The sequence below is a fragment of the Patella vulgata genome, chromosome 1 (genome assembly GCF_932274485.2).
Source record: "Patella vulgata chromosome 1, xgPatVulg1.2, whole genome shotgun sequence".
Lineage (NCBI taxonomy): Eukaryota > Metazoa > Mollusca > Gastropoda > Patellidae > Patella > Patella vulgata.
In genome coordinates this window covers 28,145,859-28,167,950 of record NC_065879.2, presented here as the reverse complement: position 1 = coordinate 28,167,950, position 22,092 = coordinate 28,145,859, and the positions used below count along the sequence as shown (strand labels likewise).

The following is a 22,092-nucleotide window of genomic DNA, read 5'->3' as shown; positions in this document are numbered from 1 at the left end:
AGCTGATAGATCGTCTTCTTGTCAACCTAAATCTTAATATATTATAGAACTGACAATTTAGTGCATCAATAAAATCTAATGTGTTCAATTTCATGTAATAAGCGCCCATATCCATGCGGAAATTGCAAATCGGTTGTCTTTCATGTTGGAAGCCATCCTGACACTTGAAATTATCTGCTCCACAGCATCTCCTCGAGTTATCGATTGAGCTATAAATATCTTGGCAATGGTGGCAGGCTGATACATCAAAATATCATGTGGTCAGTAATGTTATTGAAGAATGACGATTGACCATTCCTCTCTAGCTTTTGTACACGACCAGTATAATCTGTAGAGAGTGGTTTGGTATTTAACCAAGTACTAAATCCAGATAATTGATACCCAGGCATATCTTTATCATCAATATTGATGTCTTTATTTTATTATGTATATGCCGTTAAAGGTTATTAAATATTTAAGATGAACTTTGGTGGATTAGTATTTTCTCAGAGAATAGATGAAGTAAAAAATACGTGCTTTATTTTTTCCTTAAACATTAGGGTTTGGAGATTCTTCTAAAAAAACACGGAACAGCGTAGGCATTAACTTGCATTTGAATTCGATATAGTGGATCCGGCAAGCTGTTTTTCTGTTATACTCAGGCCTCATCTGGAATATAGACTATTTAATTTAGTTCTTTACTATTAAAATATTTGGCGCGGCTTTAATTTTAGCAAGACTAAGTTTATCCACCTGCTACTTTGAAGGATAAGCTCATTTATTCTGATCTGAACCAATGACAATTTTTATCCAAAGTGTCGTAAAAGTACTGCCCCAAGGTTCACTGCTTTCTGTTCATTAAATCATCACATACCGATATCCATGCATTATTGATCGATAATTAAAAAAAAGTCCTAAACAAGTATCGGGTTTGATAAATCGATTCGGTGGTCTGACTTTTATTGTTGGTCTGATTACCTTTGTGCAGGAGCATTTCACACTGGGTATCTTTTATGAGGTTCTTAATCTTCATAAATACTAGCACACGCTTTCAACTCGTCTGTTGTGGTGGTGCTCAAGGGTTACATTGTTAATTACATTGCGTGCCATTATTGTCTGAAGTTAATGTACAGTAGGATCAAAGTTTGAACTTCGGAATATCGGAATAACAATTCCCTTGGTACTTATTCAGGAATTAAGTTCTATATAGCATATGGTTTGATATATTAAAACTGACATGTTCAAAGATACGCATATCACCCATGTTCGTAAAGGATGTTGCTCAAAGTCTGGTTTCAGACAATCAGTAATGTTGACTATTCTTCCCTCAAAGACTCTGTTTTTTTTCTTGAATGTATTCATGCATTTGATAATGTTATGGCAACCGCACATTATCAGACTCTTTGTCTTTATCGAGTCATCTCAGAATGGATGATTCAACGCCTTAAAGAAGCTTTTTGCATGTTTCATCTATCTGCAGATCTTCGTGGCACCACACAAAGGAACTCTATAAATAATGAATTGATTTCTTTCTATGTGTATTTTGATACAAAATAAAAAGCATATCTAATTTGTTATATCATTTTACAAGTCGAACCTTAATATACCCCATTTGAAATACCCGGCGTTAAACTGTCTAACGGTGGATATCAATGATTCATGACATACGATGCTTTTTTTCTTAATGTGTTAGTCAATTTACAGGCCAGAGATAACAGAAGCCCATAACATTAAATGTATAGACATATAATTCGAAACTAGTATACAAGATAAATATATATATATATATATATTGAACATAACAATTAGAGTCGTGCCTCAATGCATTTACCAAGCTTACATAAATTCTAAATCGATTTAGTCTTATGGAATGTAGCCAGTGATAACCAGGATTGTTTTTTATAGTTTGGTTTGTCTATAAACAAGAGTCTGGATATTTTTCTCTATGGACGATCGATATGGTTATTATTAATTTATTGATGCAATTTACGCATTGATGTAGAAAAGTTTTGAAAAGGGGTTTAATGAGTACTGTTTATAATTTGAACTGAGACAACCTTCGCTATGAATCATATTAAGCCTCAATACATTGGACTGAAAAAATATCTTCGACCCCCTTTCTGCGGTACCATTGATGCTTTATACATCATTTGCACTATTTTTGTTGCAAACTAAAACATATTTTGGACAACCAGCAAATTACGGACTTTAAACGACTGAAAGTCTCTTTAATCATTAATTTGATATTTCTTTAACTGGACATAGCTTAGTCGTAGACTCTAAGAAATAAACATAAAATCAGAAATTTCACAAAACTCCATAGTATGAGTCTCTTAGAACTTATCATCCAAGGACTAATAAATGATATTACATTCTTTGGTTGTTTTAACGATGTGTAGATTTAATTACAGCATTATATTTCATAGATCACTTGATTGACACTTGATATATCCCTAAATGTATAACATTTAATATCGATATTTATTTGAATACATAATCGATGTTCGATTGCTTTTATCGGGAATGCAGACATCAGTTTTTATTTGCTAACTCCCTCAAATTTGGTCTATCTACTAAGTTCTCAGTTAATGGAAACAAGCATACTTTTAGACTCCTTTTCTTAAAGTAATAAAATTTATGAATGAAAACTATATGCAAATATTTGAGTTCTTGGACTTGGACTATATTTATATTTCTTTGTATACTTGAAGCCTCTACCATAACAGGCCCGGGACTGTACAGCGCATTCACTTGATTTAAAATATTTGTTTATTTTTTGTAATGTCTATATTCTGTCTTGTCCGCAGGTTTATCTTGTAGATTTTGTTTTGCGTGTAGTGCGGTCCTCCTGCATTTACTATTAAGAGTTGTCTCTTTAGCATAGCTAGGCTGATATTGATTCATGCTTATTTTAACATGGGCAAATAAGATTTGTGTTTATGATAAGTGCTTCTTATATATTGATTGGACTGAAGACAAAATACACATATACACTACAACACTGATATTTTTCTTTTTCGATTTAAATCAGCGCCGTTACTTTCAAAAGGATCTACCGCAAGAGGTATTGAATTGATGGATTATTGTCAAGAAGCAGCTGCATATTGGCAATACCACATAAATGAGCTTGTAGTGAGAAATACGGTGTTAATCCCGGAATAAACTAATGCTGACTTGACCATTCAACTAGAGTCTATAGCTTACGCTCTTGCTATAACCATAATAATAAGTTATTCTGACCCAGACATAATTTCAGTCTGATATTCCAATACCAGCTAGAATCAGATCACTTATAAATACTATACACATCAATAATCATGATCAGAGTTTTCACCATTCTCTTAACTCTAAGGTATAGTTTCAATACATTTTAATATACAAGCAAATAGAGCCCACGGTTAATATTTTTTCATGTATTTCCATCATGCAGTCTCCGTATATAATATGTCGCTTCGACACTGACAGTTAACAAGGATTCTCCAACCATAATTTGATGCTCTTCCTCGCAGAATCCACTTTAGAAATAAATTGAAATTTGACGGATACAAATTGATCTTTTACTAAAATTACGTCAGTTGTGTCAAAATTTACTGAATGATTACGGAGGCATTTTTAGTGACCTCATGACATCGATGAATAAAGATTGACATGTAAATAACGCAAATGATGTGGCGACATCCATGTGGTATTAAATGATCCTCTCGAATAAAATAATCTGTTTGGAAAGATGGTTCTTATTCTAACTCAGAAATTTCATTGCTACACATTATTGGCCTACGATTTTAGCACACGATTTTGTACAATAAGATCAGAAATATAGTATGTTATCAAAGCCGTGCCGCTTTTAAGTTGGAAATGAAAGAATCGCTGCAGGTGTATGCGGCACAGTAACGTACAACGTGAGACGTTTCGGCCACACTGGTTTTGACTCTAACCAGTTAGCTCCGATTATCAGAACCAGTTAGCACATATTTAATCATTGAGGCCGAAACGTCGGAACACAACTTTACATTGGCTCGCTAATCTGGAGACCCCGTGCTCAATCCCGGTTTTGGCTGAGATAGTTCATCGGGATTTCCAGTGTGAGTCCCCCCCCCCCCGCTGCAGAACTTATAGATGTTCGGATGGGACGAAAAACCGAGGTCACATCTACACATCGGCGTGCACGTAAAAGATCCCTTGGCGGTTGGAATTCGATATAAGAGTAGAGCGTAGCGTCGCTGTCCGGGCAAAATTCCCCTCACAGCACACTTTATGGCGTTTGCAGAGCAGTAGGACGTTAAACCCCATTTCATTCCATTTCAAACCATCTAACCTTTAAAGTTCGTTTGTTACCTAAAGTTTGAGATTAGACATGCTATCGATATGTGCTTAAGATCTCTAAGACGCTGTCATGTCGCTAATCCACAGCAAGGATCAAGTGGGGTTTTCTTCATCGGTCGTCAACCTGGATGTCCAAATAGTTACAACCATGGTGACCTCTTTAACCTATCACAATATTTGCACTGTAGTTTTGTAGACTTATCCGAGGACTGAAATTAGAAGAAACGATATGAGCAATTATTAAGAAGTCGGGAAGAGCATCTGAAGTATTTTCGCCTGCGAGAAAACGTGATTATAAATATTTAATCTTCAAAGAATACGATCGCTAATTTTGTTTTGTGCATAGACTATAAAAGGCAACACGACATTAAGTATGCAATGCACCATGAATGTAACAGACAGGTTAATGTCACACCTAACAGGGACTGATTATTGCCGATTTTGTTCTGTACATGGGGCGTCTATAGAAAGTAATACGAACAAACTTACAGATTAATTATGTCACGAACCATGAGTGTAGCAAACAAATGAATATAACACCTAGGGGGTACCTGTTATTCGAAATATATCAGTGCCATTACAAAATACACAGCTCTAGGAAAATATCAGGGTAAGCTAAGCTCTTTTGGCGCTTGAAAAAGGCAAGATCGGGTTAGAAGATTGCTACATTTAATCTCGAAAATTATTTAAGAGATAAATGAATATCTCACAAGGATAGCACAAAAGGGTGAACATGGGCTAGAGACCCGAGTAATTCATGTTAAACACTATGTTTCACTAACATAATTCACTGGCTTAACTTCTACTAATCAGATAACAAACAAGATCATTGACAGACCCTACACATTCTTCAACTTGACAAATAACACTTGAAAATATTTTAAATTTCCTAACTTTGCTCTTATAAAACCTCTGCAAATCTGCTCGAAGCGTGTCCTTTAAAATGTTCATATTTAAGGTATGTGGGATATTAAGGACATGTACTTAACTGTGTACATGTATTCTTAAAAGAGGCTAGCCAGATATGGCAGTGAATAAAACTGATTACGTCTGGTGAAATACTCTTAAATAAACTCTTTGAAAGTCTTTGTTAATTATTCGAATATATACACATGGTCAGTTTTCGTTCGATTGGTTTGAACTGAAACCTTTAAAAGTTTCTTGTTTTAACTATAATCTTGTCATAGTGTGGTAGTTCATCGATAGATTATCAATAGTTTGATCTGAAACTTTCAGAGTAACGTGCTCTTTTAAATTACAGAATTTCAATTTACAGTTTTCAGCAGTGGAAATTAACAACTTATAATCCTGGTGACCCTACTTCGGGATCCTTCGCTCCTAGGCTTCCTTACATACGGTAGCTTCGACATTTGAAATCCATATCCAACAAGTAGTTCTGGAACATCTGATCATATTACATCTTTTTTATATACAATTATCACCTTCTTACATTGATTGTTTCTATTAGAATGTTTGCAGTTATGCAAATGCCATACTACAAAACATATAGTAACCGTTGTCTGTGCATATCATTGATGTAATTGATATCAAGGTTGATCTTGGTTGAAAAAAAAGTAATTATATTTGTATAAACGCCCTCGCGCTTTCTGTCTCGGTTAACAAGCCTGACCTAGACTGTATTGTATTGTATTGAGGTAAAACAACCATATTATATGTATAGCCCTGTAATAACGCATTATTTATTGTGTAGAAATACATCAGAATAAGATAAACCTGAATATGAATAATTATCTGTTATAATTTGTCAGCTTCAATCGCTGGATCGAATCTGATTCAAGACAGACCTTTGTTCTGTATAGAGAATTCTTTAATAAAATACGTGTTCAATGTGACGACAATGTCCTGTAACAATATGTAGTTCAAATAACAATGAATATAGATGAATCATGCATTGTAATTTTGTTTTCATAGTGACACCATGACTGTACAAATATTATGTTAATTTCCAGAATGTATATGAAAAATAAAATCATTACACATTTTTCACATTGGTATCAAAAAATAAATTTTCCTCATCGGCCGTAGTAGATGTCCTAAAAAGGTTGATTAACTGTGTGAATTCGAAAACAGTTTCACCCATTGCATTATTTTTATATTGGTATAAAGGTATTCCCAGTTACGTTTTCATTAATATTAAAATAATCACATTCTTAAAGATACATTATGTAAGATTTAGATAAAGAGCTAGCCATTCTTGCTATAATAGTTCGAAAATAGATGATGTAAAATGAATAATTTGAAAATTTCATTCAAATTGCTCTATTGCGAGCGAAGATATTAGCCTTTGAAGTTTTGACAAGAAGTGTGCAATAATTTTAACCACCGTACTGGTTGTTCGAAGCTAAGTCTCGCTCCGCCAGTTTTAGTTTAAATCAAAATATGGCTGAATTGTTCTAATCTATTTAATATCGGAGAAATCCGATACCATCGAGAGTTGATTAAGGCCTGGATAAGTTAATTAATGTCTAATTAAGAATTCAGAAAACATTTCAGGCCTAAAGAAAGACCTGCAATAGGCAGATTTAGCTCTTGCATAATGTATGTTTAATAAAATGCCAAATCGTAGAACCTACTTCACTCTAATCTATACCTGTCTATTTCAGATTTGAAGAAGCCAAGAAGTGGAGATCTCAGGACCGTGACCTTATCAACAAACTCAACCAACAAATCTCAGAGTTAGAAGCGGAAGTTCGTATGCTTAGAAGATCAAACGAATCATTGGAAACAGAACGAGCCCGTGATAAGAGCATTATCCAGAGATTAAATGATGAACTTGAAAAACTTAGAATTGTAAGTTGTTGTATCAGCTATATTTTATTCTTACTCTGAACAGGGGTCAACATCAAGTTTATCACTGTCTGCACTGAAACATAATAGCATTGATGGGGAACCTTGTTTGACAAAGTTTTGTAATACTGATATGAAATATCATTAGCACTGAGAAAATTACTAATAAGAAATGTTGCCTTTCGCTTCGTCTTACCGTTAGCCTTTCCCGAAATATTATTTGTAATAATTAGATGCATAGTTTAAGTTTTATGAATGGAGGTAATGCAATAGTATTATAGTGAAGGAGACTACTATTCCTTCAGTATTAAATACAATATCTGTTCATCCAAACTTGTCTAATAACGGATCATAAATTGATAAATCGCTGACGTGTTTCTTGCGCCAAAAACGATGTAAACCTACTTTACACGAAAGAGTTATTATTTGAAAGCGCTAGCAACAACATTCTTCGCTTTTATAATCTACTCTCTCACCTAGAACATTAGCCTGAATGGAAGTAAGCCCGGTATATTAAAATTGATTTGTCTATTATATTAGGTGTTTTTACGCAGTATTTTGATCACACCCGTTTTATAGTTAAAGTCATTAAATCAAACACTTGTGTGAACATTAAACAACATAGATGGTTGAACTTGGGATAAATATCATGTAAGCATTAAACCACAGTACGCATAGTATATCTCACGAGGCATGGTACACGTTTTAGAACAGCAGATATAGGTTCTCTTTTTTGTATCGTTTAAAGACTAAAAACCATATTATATAATACTCTACGTTGGTCAATTTTAGCGTGATTGATACGATGTTATTGTCCTTGTCATCTTTATCATTTGAGTACCCATCGATCATCCTGAAAGATAAGAAATTTCACTAACAGTGTCAATAAACTGTCAAGAAATGAAAACATTATTTACGAATATCTTCCCTATATATTCAAGTATTAATAGTATCAGCTTCTATTGTCGAATATGATGATATCTATCGTTGAAATTACAATGTGTAGTCATCAAAAGCTGACTTATTTTGATATTTAGCTACTCACCTGTATTAATTATGAAGAGGTAGTAGAAATGGAAACATCGTTTTACAATCGGTGAATATGAAATGAAATGGGGCCCAACCTCCCACTTTTCTGCACCAAATGGGCTAAGATGAATTTGGATATGAGGGGAATTTTGCCTTGATAGCGGCATTTCGTTCACTCTTCATCAAATTCCAACGTAAAGCGAGACTCATGTCGACTTTGCAACCCAAAGTAACTATATAGTTGCAGTCAGTTGCACGAGTGCTTATGTCGATCATATCAGCAACTGAGGACAACTGGGAGCAACTGAATTCGGAGCGCTTATGTCGACTCGGAACTGATAGCGATCAAACTGAACACGTGACTGTTCATTTATTCATCGCGTGATCAACAAAATGGCGAATCACTTAAAAGAAGCAACCCAAAGGCATGGTCGGCCTTGCTATAATTCTATTAGTATATTATTGTCGACATCAAAACTAGAAAATTGGGTGTCTTCGTTCGCTTCCATTTGCTTATTTATAAAGTCACATGTCTCTTATCACGTGATGTTATTTCCATGGAAACGAGTTGACTCCAGTTGTAAGAACGCTCATGTCGACTGCAACTAGTTGCAGCCAGTTGCAGAAAGTTGAACATGTGCAACTGACTGCAACTAGTTGCTTTGAGTTGTAAGAGGCGCTCAGGTCGATTTTTTTCAGTTGCATTCAGTTGCTTTCAGTTGCTCCCAGTTGCCGAAACGCCAGCTGCTTTCAGTTGCAAGGTCGGCATAAACCCCCCTTTAAGGGTTTTGGTTTTTTTGCATACCATTGGGTATACGTTTTTCGTCCCATGTGCACAACTAGACGCCTTCGTTAAACAACCCTACCCTTCAACACTGACCAAGGGACACAGTTCTGGAAATCCCGAGGACCTTTCCCAACCAACACGGGGATTGATTTCGGGGCCTCCTGGTTGGTAAGCCAGCGCCTTACTCACGAAGGCATGGGTAAAAGTGTCATCACTATGAAGAAATGATATAATAAAAAATAAAAAAAGATATAATCACTGCAATAAAGGTGTATTTTAAACACGGCTGTGCGTATCCTACGCAATTTTAAATATTTTAACCCTAAATGCAGTCAACGCGAAATGCAACTTGAGAACCTTATATATATATTTATATATATCCTTGTCTAAATAGTCACGTGTTACAAAGGGGAGAGAATCAAATTCTTTGTTTAAATATATTAACAAGTCAAGTCAAGACGCCCTTATACCTTTTAAGTGAATTAATTAACTGATCACTGGCAGAATACTAATAAATAGTCTCTAGAGTGATTCAACACTGTGTTGCACCAAGGGGTGGCATTTAAGCCAGTCTTCATTAGGTTGTCTATAAATAACCGAGAGATTTGATTTCGAATTGCGCCATTTTGTTTCGTTACTATGACCATAGCAGTCTAATTGAGGAGAACAATTCATTTAAGAAAAAGATAACCTGTGTGTTTTTCTCTCTTTGAAAAGTAAAATATTAAAGAACACGATTGCATTACTATGCCAATGAAGAGTAGAATATTAAACGTGCATGTTTACAGAACGCTTGACAAATCTTTATGCGATTACTATTTATATATGTTTCAAAACATTGATTTATTTTATTCTTCACGCAAGCGACCGAACTAATATGCCTAGAAATAAAATGTTTTGATTGTTTTCTTACATTCTATATTTTCTGTTATAAAAATTTATACTTTTCTACAGGCCGTCAATGAAGAAACTCTGGGACGTCTTGAGGCTGAGAACCGACGTCAAACTCTTGAAGAAGAGATTGAATTTATGAAGAGTGTCCACGAACAGGTAAACAAATTGATGCAAAATTTTTTAAACATATCAATAACCATTGGTAAATTTCATTCTTGTGTACTCAACTAAATGCTTTAAAAAATGAATTTCAGAAATATTTATTGTTTGGAAGTGTATCTTTCTTAATACGTATATTTGTATTTACAGGAATTGAAAGAGCTTGCTGCCCTTGCTTACAGGGATACCACAGCTGAAAACCGAGAATTCTGGAAGAACGAATTATCTCAAGCTATCCGAGATATCCAGAATGAGTATGATTCCAAAGTTGACTCTATCCGAGGCGACATGGAAGCTTACTACAACCTTAAGGTAATGGTCAGAATTTTTATGCTATATTGAAGAATTGTTAATCTTAACCTAAGTTTAAATGTTTATTCCCAAACATAAATAATGGATTTAGAGATGTACTTTCATCCCGAAGCTACTAATGTACGCTATATATATCGGAAAACGCCAAGGATTAATTTTAGTAGATATGTAATGTGCGTCGCTTCTTGTCTGTTTTAGGTTCAAGAATATCGAACTGGAGCCGCTAAGCAGAATATGGAAGTTTCAACATCCAGGGAGGAAGTCAAGAAATACAGCAAACAATTATCTGATTCCAGAAGTCGATTGGCTGATCTCGAAGCCCGAGTAAGTGTTTACATGTAGTTATACTATACCTGATAAGATGGCCTTGGAAAAAAATTCAGTGAATATCAGTTGATGTGCATCAATCCTCAGGATGTCAATTCCTCCAGCTTCCAGAAGTATTAAGTATTGGGGACCAATAATGCGATAAACTATTCTATCTCCCGAACCCCCTTCAAACGCATTAACTTCAGCATATCATTACCTTCTATTCCCAATACTCAAAACAAAAAATGTCATTATAAACATAACTGAAATAATCTTTGTTAAGTAAAACTTGTGATGACAATGTGGCGTGATCACATAGTCCCATTTTTTGTATTTCCGTTTTAATGTTTACATGATGGGTTAACGATTTGTATGTTTCTAGTTGGGATCTTTCTTACCACTAACCCGCGGGACACTGATGCCTTAAGTGTTTTTTTTATTCACGTGGGCCAGGGCCCAGGGGCGAGGGAGCCATGTCTATTTGTGTAATTTGATCTGGTTTATGATTTTCAAATGTTTTATAGAATGAAATTTATTATCACTTCAGGGAAGGTATTTACAGTATCCGTGTTTAATTGTACGAGGGGAGTTGGATGGCTGAATGGTTAGCACGTGCGCACTGTATCATAAGGCCTGTCATTGAGTCAACTGGCGTGGTTTCGAATCCCCGGTTGTACGTGACAAGGAGTAGGGTCGCATGTCCAATCTCGTGGGTTTACTCCGGTCCTCCAGTTTCCTCCCACTGCTAAAGACCCCTACGCGCAAGCGAATTATTGAAATAAAAATATTAAACCATATGTTAGTCCCGAAATGACCTAGTTTGTGTCGCGTTGACGTTAAACCCCATTTCTCTCTGTTAGCTCTGCATGACAAACAGCAAAGATGAAAGGTATATTAGAGAAGCAACATTGTTTGGTGTGTGCTCATGCTAGATGTTACGATATACGTCCATTTTCATAGCTCGGTCTTTTGCTTTCAGAATGCTCAATTGGAAAAACAATATCAAGATCTTATGGCTCAGTTCGACCAAAGTGAACAATCACACACACTAGAGGTTAGTGAACTCAAGAATGAATTGACAACACTAAGATCGGAGATGGAAGGTATCCTACAAGAATTGCAGACACTTATGGATGCCAAGCTTTCCTTGGAATTGGAAATCGCTGCATACAGGAAACTGCTGGAGGGTGAAGAGAACAGGTAAAGATCCTTTTTAAAATTATATTGAGAACTTTAGTTTAGAGATCCAGGACATGAATATATCCTTATTGGAAACATTGGATTTAATAATGAGTATCCAAATTATTATATATTCTTAATCGAAAGATTGCATTTAAGTAATGAGAGTCAAGACATATTCTTAATTGAGTAGTATTCCATACATATAAAAAGAATGACCTACCTTATTTAAATTTTCGTGCATTTATTGAAGTAATCATATTTTATTAATTGTGATTATTGTTTATCTATACATTTTTATTTTTATTATATTAATATATGTTACTTTTGTTGCCCTTTGATGTTTGAAAATTTTGTTGTTTTTTTTCGTTTCAAACTGTCGCACCTTTATTGTGTTTTCTGTGTACTGTAATGTATTTGAGTTCATTAATTGTGTTTTTCTTCTCATCTTAGATCCAGACATATGCACTTAAATTTGTTGATTTATTTTTTAGATTTATATACTTAGTTAAATGTTGATGTATTTAAATTACATGATTGATTTAACGTCAAAATATGTATTTATATATTTTCGTACTTTTTTTTCATTCAGTTTTATTAATTTTAGTTGTATACCATTATTCTTGCTCACAATGCTCATAGATCAAACGACTTGGTTTACCAAATCAATCCCACAGGTTGGATGTGTCCCACAGTCACGAGGGAGTCACTGTCGTCCGGCGATTGGAACCTGGATCGGGAGGTGACTCACAGGTTTTGCGGGAAACTGCACGCAGTTACTATGATGATGATCTGAAGGACCGTCAGGAGAGAAAAGGTGACAGGGATTTTCGAGATACAAGAGACAGACGGGGCAGTGGAGGACACGGTAAAAACGGCCATGACGACGGTGAGATTCAAAGAATACCTCGCCGGTGATATTTTTCGGTCACTGGCAGCACAATTGGCTTTTTGTGTCGTTTTTATAGCACTGTTATTATTTTCGCTTTCTTTATGTTTTGTTGGTTTTTGTTTTAGAAGAACCCATTTATTGCCCCATCCTCTATTTTTAATATTTATATGAAATTAGATTAACAAAATGTCAACCGAACGCATTTTTGTCCCTTAGGGATGAAACTTGGAACACCATTGAAGGGCCAACTCAATCGAAAGAGGTAAGCGGAACAGAAACTTCCCGATATAGTGTTCGAGGCAAGCTCAATGAGTTCTATGACGAGCGAGGTGGGCGTGGAGGCGAAAGTGGCTATTACGAAGAAAGAAGCGGTAGTAGTTCCGGACGTGGAGGCGGTGGAAGCTACGAAGAACATCACAGCAGCAGCCGTGGTGGTCATGATGATGATAGAAGCACTAAAAGTGGCGACGATGATGGTGAGCGCCGTGGTTATAAATGGTGATTGCAATGTGGAAAACTACACGCGTCAAAGATTCAATTTTACTACTAGTACATTGTTTCTAGTTTATTTCAGCGACATTTCTCTGTCGGTGTTAAGAAATTTGTCCATGTAAAGTAACACGTTTGCACCGCAGTGATGTTTCCGTAAATATTTGATGTAACATTTGTTTTGATTTGAAGTTTCAGGTCATGGTTGTGGCTTATTGTCAACGTTTTAAGTTCATGTTGCCGTTTCTATGTGCCTTGGACGTTTTGTTTTATACTTTAGAATATCCATAAATTTTTTTGTAGCATGAGGATTACCATTTTCTTGTTTATCATCAATACTTCTTCTTGGGAAATGCATGCTTCTGTTTTTATAAATAGGGATCTATTTCATTATTTTCGTGTATCCCTATCACTAAACCACATTACTCAGTCTTAGGTTTAGCCGACGGGAAGCAAAACAAAACGAAACAAAAAAGTAATTAAATAAAACCACAACGAATTTGGTTATCTAACCTATTTCAAAAATGACAGATTGTAATTATGACGATCTCTTTGAATATTTAAATTGTTGGCTGGTATGCAAATCACGGTAGTCTTAGATCAGTTGGGTCTAGCATCCGCATTATGAAAACCCGATATATCCTTGATAAATTTATAGAGAACATTGCTTCAAAGTGCGTGTAGAAATTTCTTAAATCATTAAAGCGTGATCAGCTTTATCCTGCGTTATTACCTTGTGGCAAAGTATAGTCTCAGTTTATAAAAGTCAAAGATGTAACGCACTATGTATCCAGTGCGGATATACTGGGCGCTTATTTTTTATAAATGCCACAAAGCATATACCACCAAGCATTAACTTGATGATGGACAATGAAAATACTGTCGTTTATGGATTTTGCCATATGGAGCACATTAAAAATAGGGGTGTGATTGGTTGGTCGCTATCTGAATCCGGATTTTTGGTATATTCAGCGTCCTGGATCGGGTTCACCAAACACACCCTATATTTTAGCTACTGGCGAAATGGAGCTGTTATTTACAGACTATTATTTTACATTCTACATATTTGTTTGATGTTGTTGATTGTTTTTGTTCTTTGTAAACGTCAATTACATTTCAATTTATCCAGGAGAACTGATAACGTCCGATTTAGGGGATTTCTCACTCGTGCACACAGCGCACCCGAATCGCAGGGTATGCCCATTCTCAACATTTATGAGGGGTGTTTGACATTTGATATTGTTTGGGCTGGAATTTTCTTTCGGATATGGCGGTAAATTATAATATGGAATGTTGTTTTTCAACTTGAAATTAACAAATGTACTGTTGTCGCTTCAATCAAGGTATCATTTGAATTTTTATGTTCCTAAAATTCACTTTTTACCTAATTCATAGCTTTAATTTTTGTTTCTTTTTGCAGCTCCATTATGATTTATTTGCATTTTACTTTATGTTGTTAATTTTATTTGACCTTTTACCACTATCACCTTTAACCCCTTCCAGAGTTGGTTTACGTCAAGTAGTTGAACAAGTTGTAAACGTCCAGAACCGCGGTAGCGCCAGGTTGTCCGATATTGTCAACGTATCATCAAGCCAATATGAGAGTTCCGGTGCGTATAGATCTTACGTCACATGACGACTTAATACGAAAATAACACCATTAGATTTTAAACTAACCTTCCTTAATCCCGTCGCCAATCTAGAAAAAACAATTAAACAAATTTATATATAATAAACTTTTTGTATTAACTATACTAATCTCCACGGGAAAACAACGATTTGCTCTAACCAAATTGATTGCGATAGACTCCCAATAGCAACGAACAAATGCGATTGTTTAAACATAAATCTAAACTAACCGGCCCAATATATATTCTGTGATATTGTATTATTATTTTGTGCTTTTTATCATATAATTGCATGATTAGCATGATTTCACTTTAGTTTAGTTGATCACTGTCATGGTCTCTAGTTTGTTGCTGAGGACCTTCCATAGATATAAACATCACATATATACCATCACAGCACATTAATCCTGAGCCACTAAGAATTAGAACTATGGCGAAACTACTACAGTAGTATTTTTCTTTTAATATGCATTTCTATAGTGGGTTTTACCACGAATACGCATTGCTCGGTAAGGATTAACGAAAACTTCCTATTTAAATTACCCGTTTGGGATTCTAGAATAAAATGTGTCATATATTATACTCATAGATTGTGCTTTATCGTACTAGTCGAGCGTTACTAGCTTTAAGTTAGATAGTATTTTTAATATGTCACATTTTACTTTTACTATGGATTTTACGATATATTTTTACCCTTTGCAATGAATTGCCTCCCCTTTATTGGTACTGCTGCGACCAGGGTTTTTATTTTGTAAAGCTTTTAATGATGAATAAAATGAACGCTTCCTTCCTCTATCTCGTCTCTATCTCTTCTTTGTCTTGGCAACATAAATTTACCCATATCTAGGTAAGAAGTGACAGCACCTTCGGGTTCTGAATTCCAAAATTCAAGATATTGACATTTTTAAATTGCATAGTGATGGGTGAGATACGTGTGGTTGAATATGTATGCCCTCTCCTTAAATTCTTTTTCGAACATTGTGGCTATATTTCTGATATGTATGCCCTCTCCTTAAATTCTTTTTCGAACATTGTGGCTATATTTCTGATCAATTAAAGTTTTCACTTTAATTTTGGATCATAATGAACAGTTTTGAAGTTGAAGTCACTTTTTACGACGATAGAAGTTTTGATACTGTAAAATAAAACTAACGTACTAACAAGATTTTAAAACGTAAATTTAATAGTATTTAAACCTTGTTAAATGTAATAGTCAATATCCACAAATATGATTTGGCCCCGGGATAAAGATATTAGCCCATTGGGGTTTTTTTTTCGAAAGGGAAACTTCCGTGTCGGGAAGTGTTGCTGACTAGGTATTGGCAACCCTGAATATTATATGTTCTGGTAAACCAGAATTCATCAGAAACCACCGGTGTGGCATCATAGGTTCTCCCCCCACCCCACAATCTCGTTTTACTAGACTAGCATGGACATAGACGTGTCAAGTGCACACGCAATCATTTAATCTAAATACATCTGCACCAAGGGAGTAGGAATCCCTTCTTCCAGTGGTACAATAAGCAGTATAAGACAGTATTCTGCAATACTCGAATTAAGATTTCATTCCCAACCCCTTTTCATCACACCTCCCCAATCCCACCCACAAAATCCCTACAGTACTGAAGTAGTATTTTATCTTACCTAAAGACTCTAACCTGGGTATGAAGATGATGCGAGGTGAAGTCTCCGCTAAAACTACCTACCAGAGAACCCAGAATGGACCAATCGCCATTGCCGATGTAAACCCTGAAGGGAAGTACATTATGTTAGAAAATACATCTACTGGTTCCAACCGACGGGTGAGTAATATGTTTCTAAATGTGATTAATCGAAGAACATATATATTGTTGTTATATTATTATGTAGTCTGAGCCTGAATATGCATTAATGCTTTTGTATTAATGAACCATTAATGAACTAATAATATGCATTAGAAATCAGTTCTCATATGGTATCAAGCAACCAGACAGTTCATGGCGACCTCTTAGCTAAAGCTTTCCCACCTCTTTATATCTAAATCTAAATGTATAGATCTGATTATGTTGCCAATAGTATCAAACATTTGTCAGCTAGTTGATGCAGCGACGATACAGATTATCTTCATTGAGCTTGCTTAAAACATGTTCAGTATAAAGTGACATATATTCACGGAAGGTCAATAACCACCAATGGCCCAGCAAACAGACAATGTAATGGACAGAAAAGAATAAATATTTGTCTACAAGCATCGTCAATAAAGAGCAAGCGATCTGATGCCAACCACACGAACCAATTCCATCAAATCGATCGAAAGTAGAGTATACATTATGTAGAAGCTAACATGAACTGTCTATCGATTCCCTCCTTTGCTCAGATAGCATAATATAAACGCGTTAAGGAACTTGATAAAACTGTATGCACGCAACCACATAAAACTGAAATGCAAACAAAGTAGTGTTTGAACAATTTAAGGTCCCTTGTCTTTCGAAAGATGGTTATGCAGTTTTTGGTAGGCTTAGTGACTGTAAGATAGAAATTCAAACACAGTCGATCCTAACCAGTGGTCAAACATGGAATTCAGTTGATAAAAGTCTTTTTGAAAGACCTTGTACAACATTCCATTATGAAAATGTTTTTGTTTACCCTATTTGCTAAAGTGTGCCGAATATTTCCGTTGACCGCAAAATACAAATTTTATATGAAATATAATGTCAATTCTGAATTTCAGGATGTAAATCTAGATGGTTATACACTGAAAAGAACTGTTGACAATGATATCGCCAACCCTCAAATTTTCAAAATAAGGAATTTAGTCCTAAAACCAAGCATGTCCGTTAAGGTAAATATTTGTTTTATTTTTGTTGGGTAACTGAATAACTCAATGTAATATTCATGAAATGTTTTGGCCTAGAACAATTTTTTGAACACTTCTAAACCTTAATCTTTATAACCACAAAAGGCCTAGCATATCATAATCACAATCAATGGGACTGGGCGTCTCGATTATTTTTCTATTTCTACAACGGGTTAAAGGAATCTTTGGGTTGTTGCGTCATTTTTGTAGGTGATTTCCCTAATTTATAACTTATTACTTCCTGATCCCTTCGCTTCGAAATCATAAATATTCACAAACAAATATTCTCCTTCTCCATTGTTTCCTTGCAAAGGTAAAATAAGGCGAAAAGAAAAAAATACATATTACTAGTCATAATTCATACCCATCTTTAAATATGATGATTATCTCCCTTGATCTTAAAAAAAAGCACAATAGTGATACCAATATATAAAACAAACCACGTCAAGCCTTATCGACAAGCTTATGGAATCATACAAATTTCCACACTCTCTAATACAGCCTTATCAATTAGTAATTAAAATCCGGCTAACTTTGTGTTTACGGGAAGCGATATGCAGTGGTATTCATAGACTGGACGAGAGTGAGCTTGCTTAAAGGACAATATTGGTGTCAGTCATTATCACATATGTGATAGAACTGGTTTAACACGTTCCAAATATAACTTTAACACGGAGATCATTGCTACGATAGATGCGTAATCAAGGTTTCGACAAACGGAAGTGGCGAACGGAAAAGGAAAACACGAGTTATCCTTATATATAACTGACTGAAGTGACGAGTGATAACAGATACACGGGCTAATTTCTGCTGACTAATAATTCACTAATAAATTGACTGTCACTAGAAAAAGTCCGTGCATTACCGTGTTTTTATTAAGTATAGAATGAATAAAAACGTGGTAATGTACGGACTATTTCTATTTTTCTCGTGTTCTCTTATCTAGTAACATTCAATTACTTTTTTGAATTGCCAGATATCATCTCACAGTCTTACATAACAACTTTTGGTCTTCGAAGCAATTATTAGAGAGCAGAAATTCGCCCCTGTAACTTCAGTCAGTTATATAGAAGTATAACAAGTGTTTTCCTTTTGTGTTCGTCACTTCCTTTTGTTGAAACCTTGATTACGCATCTATCGTAGCAATGATCTTTGTGTTAAAATTATATTTGGGACGTGTTAAACTAGTTCTATTACATATTTGATAACGACTGACACCAATATTGTCCTTTAAACTGGTGAAAATAAGAGCTAGTATATTCAAAAAGTAGTATGAGTGAATGCCGGTACAAGGAGTCACGGTGGACCGGGTTCGATTCAGGTGTAGGCCTCCCCTTGTTAGAGGTGCAGTGAGGGGGGGGGGCTGGCATAGAATAGCGGCTAGTCGTTCTGATGGGACGAAAAACCAAGATCCCGTGTCCACAAGCGTGCACGTAAAAGAAACTTGTCCGGGTAAAATCAGCCAGGTTGGTGCAGAAGACAGGACGTTAAACCCATTTCATTTCACAGAAATAACAGAAATATAAAAGTTATGTTTTCACCCAGATCACCTACAACAATATGGTGTTAACCAAAGAACTCATTCCGGCGTTTATAATTTTATAGTTGATTTGATTGTAGGTTTACGCTCGTTCTGCTGTTGGTGAAGCTAGCCAATTTGATCTTGTATTTAAAGATAGTGAGATATGGAGACAAGGAGCTCAAGTTAAAACTCAACTTCTTAATGAGAACAAAGAGGTAAGTTTTTATAACATTTTTCATTATATTTGCTTTATCAGTAATTTCTAAATCAGACACATTTGTAATCCAGATAAACATTCATATGAATTTAAAGAGTAAAAAATAGTAGAGTGGAAATTATGTAAATATGTGATATCCGTTGTTTATTCATCCCAGATAAAGATCGTATCTAAGAGGGGGCGTCCTGTTTATTATATGGGGATTTCGTCCAGATTTCAATCCCAAATGCATATTTGTTTTGTTTTTCTATTTCAGGAGAAGGCTTGTCACAACCAGAAGACTCTCTACACATAAGTTTACCAATGCCATTCCATGCCTAACTGTGGGCACGCCTATAGTTCGGCAGCTTTTGTAAACGGCAGACAAAAAGCACATAATTGTTATAATAATATATAGCGTTATTTAGTAACTCGTAGGCGACATTTTAGTTAACACATTTATTTATACCTACATCGTCTATTCCTTTTAGTAGACAGAAATTAGTGAACAACACGTTCTGTAAGCGTTGGCAAACTGATTCTTCTTTTTGTCCCCAATGAGCTTTCATAGCAGGGAAGAATTAACCAGATACAGCCCGTGTGCCAATTATGGGTCAGTTTACTCTAAGGAATTATCGGCGAATGATTCTTATTTCAGTTGGTGCTACAGTAAATAGTTACATGTATTAACACGCCGTGTAGTATTTACTTATAATCGTTCCATAATTGCGATGGTTGTGAAGGACTGCATATGTTAAGCAAAAGCTATGGAGGACTATCAATGTAGATTAAAATTCTAACATCGTGTTTTAAACGAAACAACGAATTATACCCATTAGTATTTTTTGAGAAAACATATATTCAATTCCATGTAACAATGGAAAAAATCATATACTTAAAGCAAATAAGATTTTGTCAGGAAGCAAAAATAAATTTGTGATTTTTGATGCATTTGTAGTCCTACCATTGTCAGAAAAGAGAAAGTACTCGTATGTTATATTTACCGAAATACTATGAATATAATATTAATTAATATCATTGATAGCTCCGTTATTTGCTATAGATGTATATGCTTATTGTTCATTGTATGTTAAATTACTATAAACTTTTGTTACTATTGAAAGTCACTGGTCTGGGTAGGAAGCCAATCACAAAATCACAGAACATGACACTGTTCTTTGATTTTGTGTTTTCTAGATGATATTAAAATGATTTTTTTTATGCTTTCATATAAATACAACTTTCTATATTTCATATTGTACATCTTTTTTCATGTATGTGACTCGTTTGTTATTTTGTCATCATGGCAGCATTCACACAGAAAGAGAAAGCATTGGGTTTTGAAGGGCTGAGTCCCTGTAGAGATCTTGTGACATCTATTATAAATAGCCGAATACGATTCTCGGTATTACATTAAATAAGGAAGATTTGAAACGAGTGAATCTTCCATGAAAAGAAAGACTGTTAAAAGGGACACAACTCCTACTTTACTCTGTCGTTTTGATACACAGACTTAATATCATAAACATGGCCCAATTTTCGTAACAAACGATCTAAGAATGGGATTTTTTCCCCTTTGCATCATTTGCAAACAGTAGTTGCTTTGATATGCCTTATTTATAAAGAGTTATGCCCGGCGCCATAACATAGAATAATATATTTAGGAGATAGATCTTATTTCTGGTAGGATAGTGTAATATATCCAATTCTTTTATTAAGTTTATAAATTTTATTACTCTATCACTGCTGAATATATTTTATTATTACTTTCTAGCAATTATGTTTTGTTTTTTCCCACTATATTTTAAGGACAATTTTAAGATTGATTTTTTTAAGGAATTATCCAGTTTCTTATTGAATATCTTGCCATAATTCGCTCTTCCTGTAATTATGGTTGAAAAATTATGTTTAAAAGAAACGTTTTTATTTATACATTAAGCCTGTTTACTATATTTTTTTTCAAATGCTTTAATATATTAGAATTTTTTTATATTATATTGTAAATTCGTTTACATTCCAAATATGTTTTTAAGGCAAACATTTGATGGGAACATAAGGGTTTTTGTCTATAAACTTGAAAGCTATAATTGTGGTGTATGGAGCGAAAAAATAACAAAAAAAATCCTATTTTAGTGCCGTAACCGACCACCATTTAGGTGGGTCTGTTTCTCCATATGATTTTACATTACACTATTTTAGCTGTAGGCTTAAATATGGGAATATCGACTTCGTTTAATCTCCAAATAACCCTAGTAGAGCTGTTTGTTATACCAACATTTCGTATATTTGTTATGGCCATACCATATTTTGTACATGTCAATTTGTTTCGATTTTTCTTAAAGCAACAGTTATAATACTTTGTACTGGATCTGTATTGTGATGATGCTTGTGAAGCATAATAAATATCCATTCCATGTCTCACAAAAATCATTATACTGTTTTGTTTTTTACATTGAACGTAAGAAGTTAAGTAAAACAGAGCGGGTGGGATGGGGTGGGCATGAAGATTATCCTTAAGTGTCTTGTGTGAGGGCGTTAGAAACTCCGTTCAGAAATACATTGAAAGTAAGCAACCTGCTGTAATTCAGTTACACAAGCCATATCGTAGCCTACTATTTTATTGTAAAGACTGGTATTATTTTGTATTATGTGTGTGCGAGCTTCATTCCATTTCAATAAATCAGTCAACCAAGACTAACAGCAACCTAACACTGGCTTTGATTTATAAAGAATCCGGATTACGAAAAAGA

General features: G+C 34.9%; 1 protein-coding gene across 10 annotated transcripts in view; it reads left to right on the top strand.

Moving 5' to 3' along the window:
• Positions 1-21,772, top strand: part of LOC126829675 (60 kDa neurofilament protein) — a 41,292-nt gene extending 19,520 nt beyond the window's left edge. Inside the window, exons 2-11 of one of the 10 annotated variants that reach the window (XM_050559705.2) lie at positions 6,927-7,113; positions 9,881-9,976; positions 10,130-10,291; positions 10,490-10,615; positions 11,580-11,800; positions 12,888-13,147; positions 16,439-16,590; positions 17,499-17,609; positions 19,245-19,361; positions 19,620-21,772. In XM_050559705.2, coding sequence (XP_050415662.1) covers positions 6,927-7,113; positions 9,881-9,976; positions 10,130-10,291; positions 10,490-10,615; positions 11,580-11,800; positions 12,888-13,147; positions 16,439-16,590; positions 17,499-17,609; positions 19,245-19,361; positions 19,620-19,658 — 1,471 coding nt within the window. In that variant the 3' untranslated portion in view covers positions 19,659-21,772. Of the gene's footprint in view, positions 1-6,926; positions 7,114-9,880; positions 9,977-10,129; positions 10,292-10,489; positions 10,616-11,579; positions 11,801-12,456; positions 12,669-12,887; positions 15,584-16,438; positions 16,591-17,498; positions 17,610-19,244; positions 19,362-19,619 lie in introns of those variants that run through there. The other 9 variants (XM_050559716.2, XM_050559738.2, XM_050559727.2 and 6 more) reach the window with 9 other exon arrangements.
• The last annotated feature ends 320 nt before the right edge of the window (positions 21,773-22,092 follow it).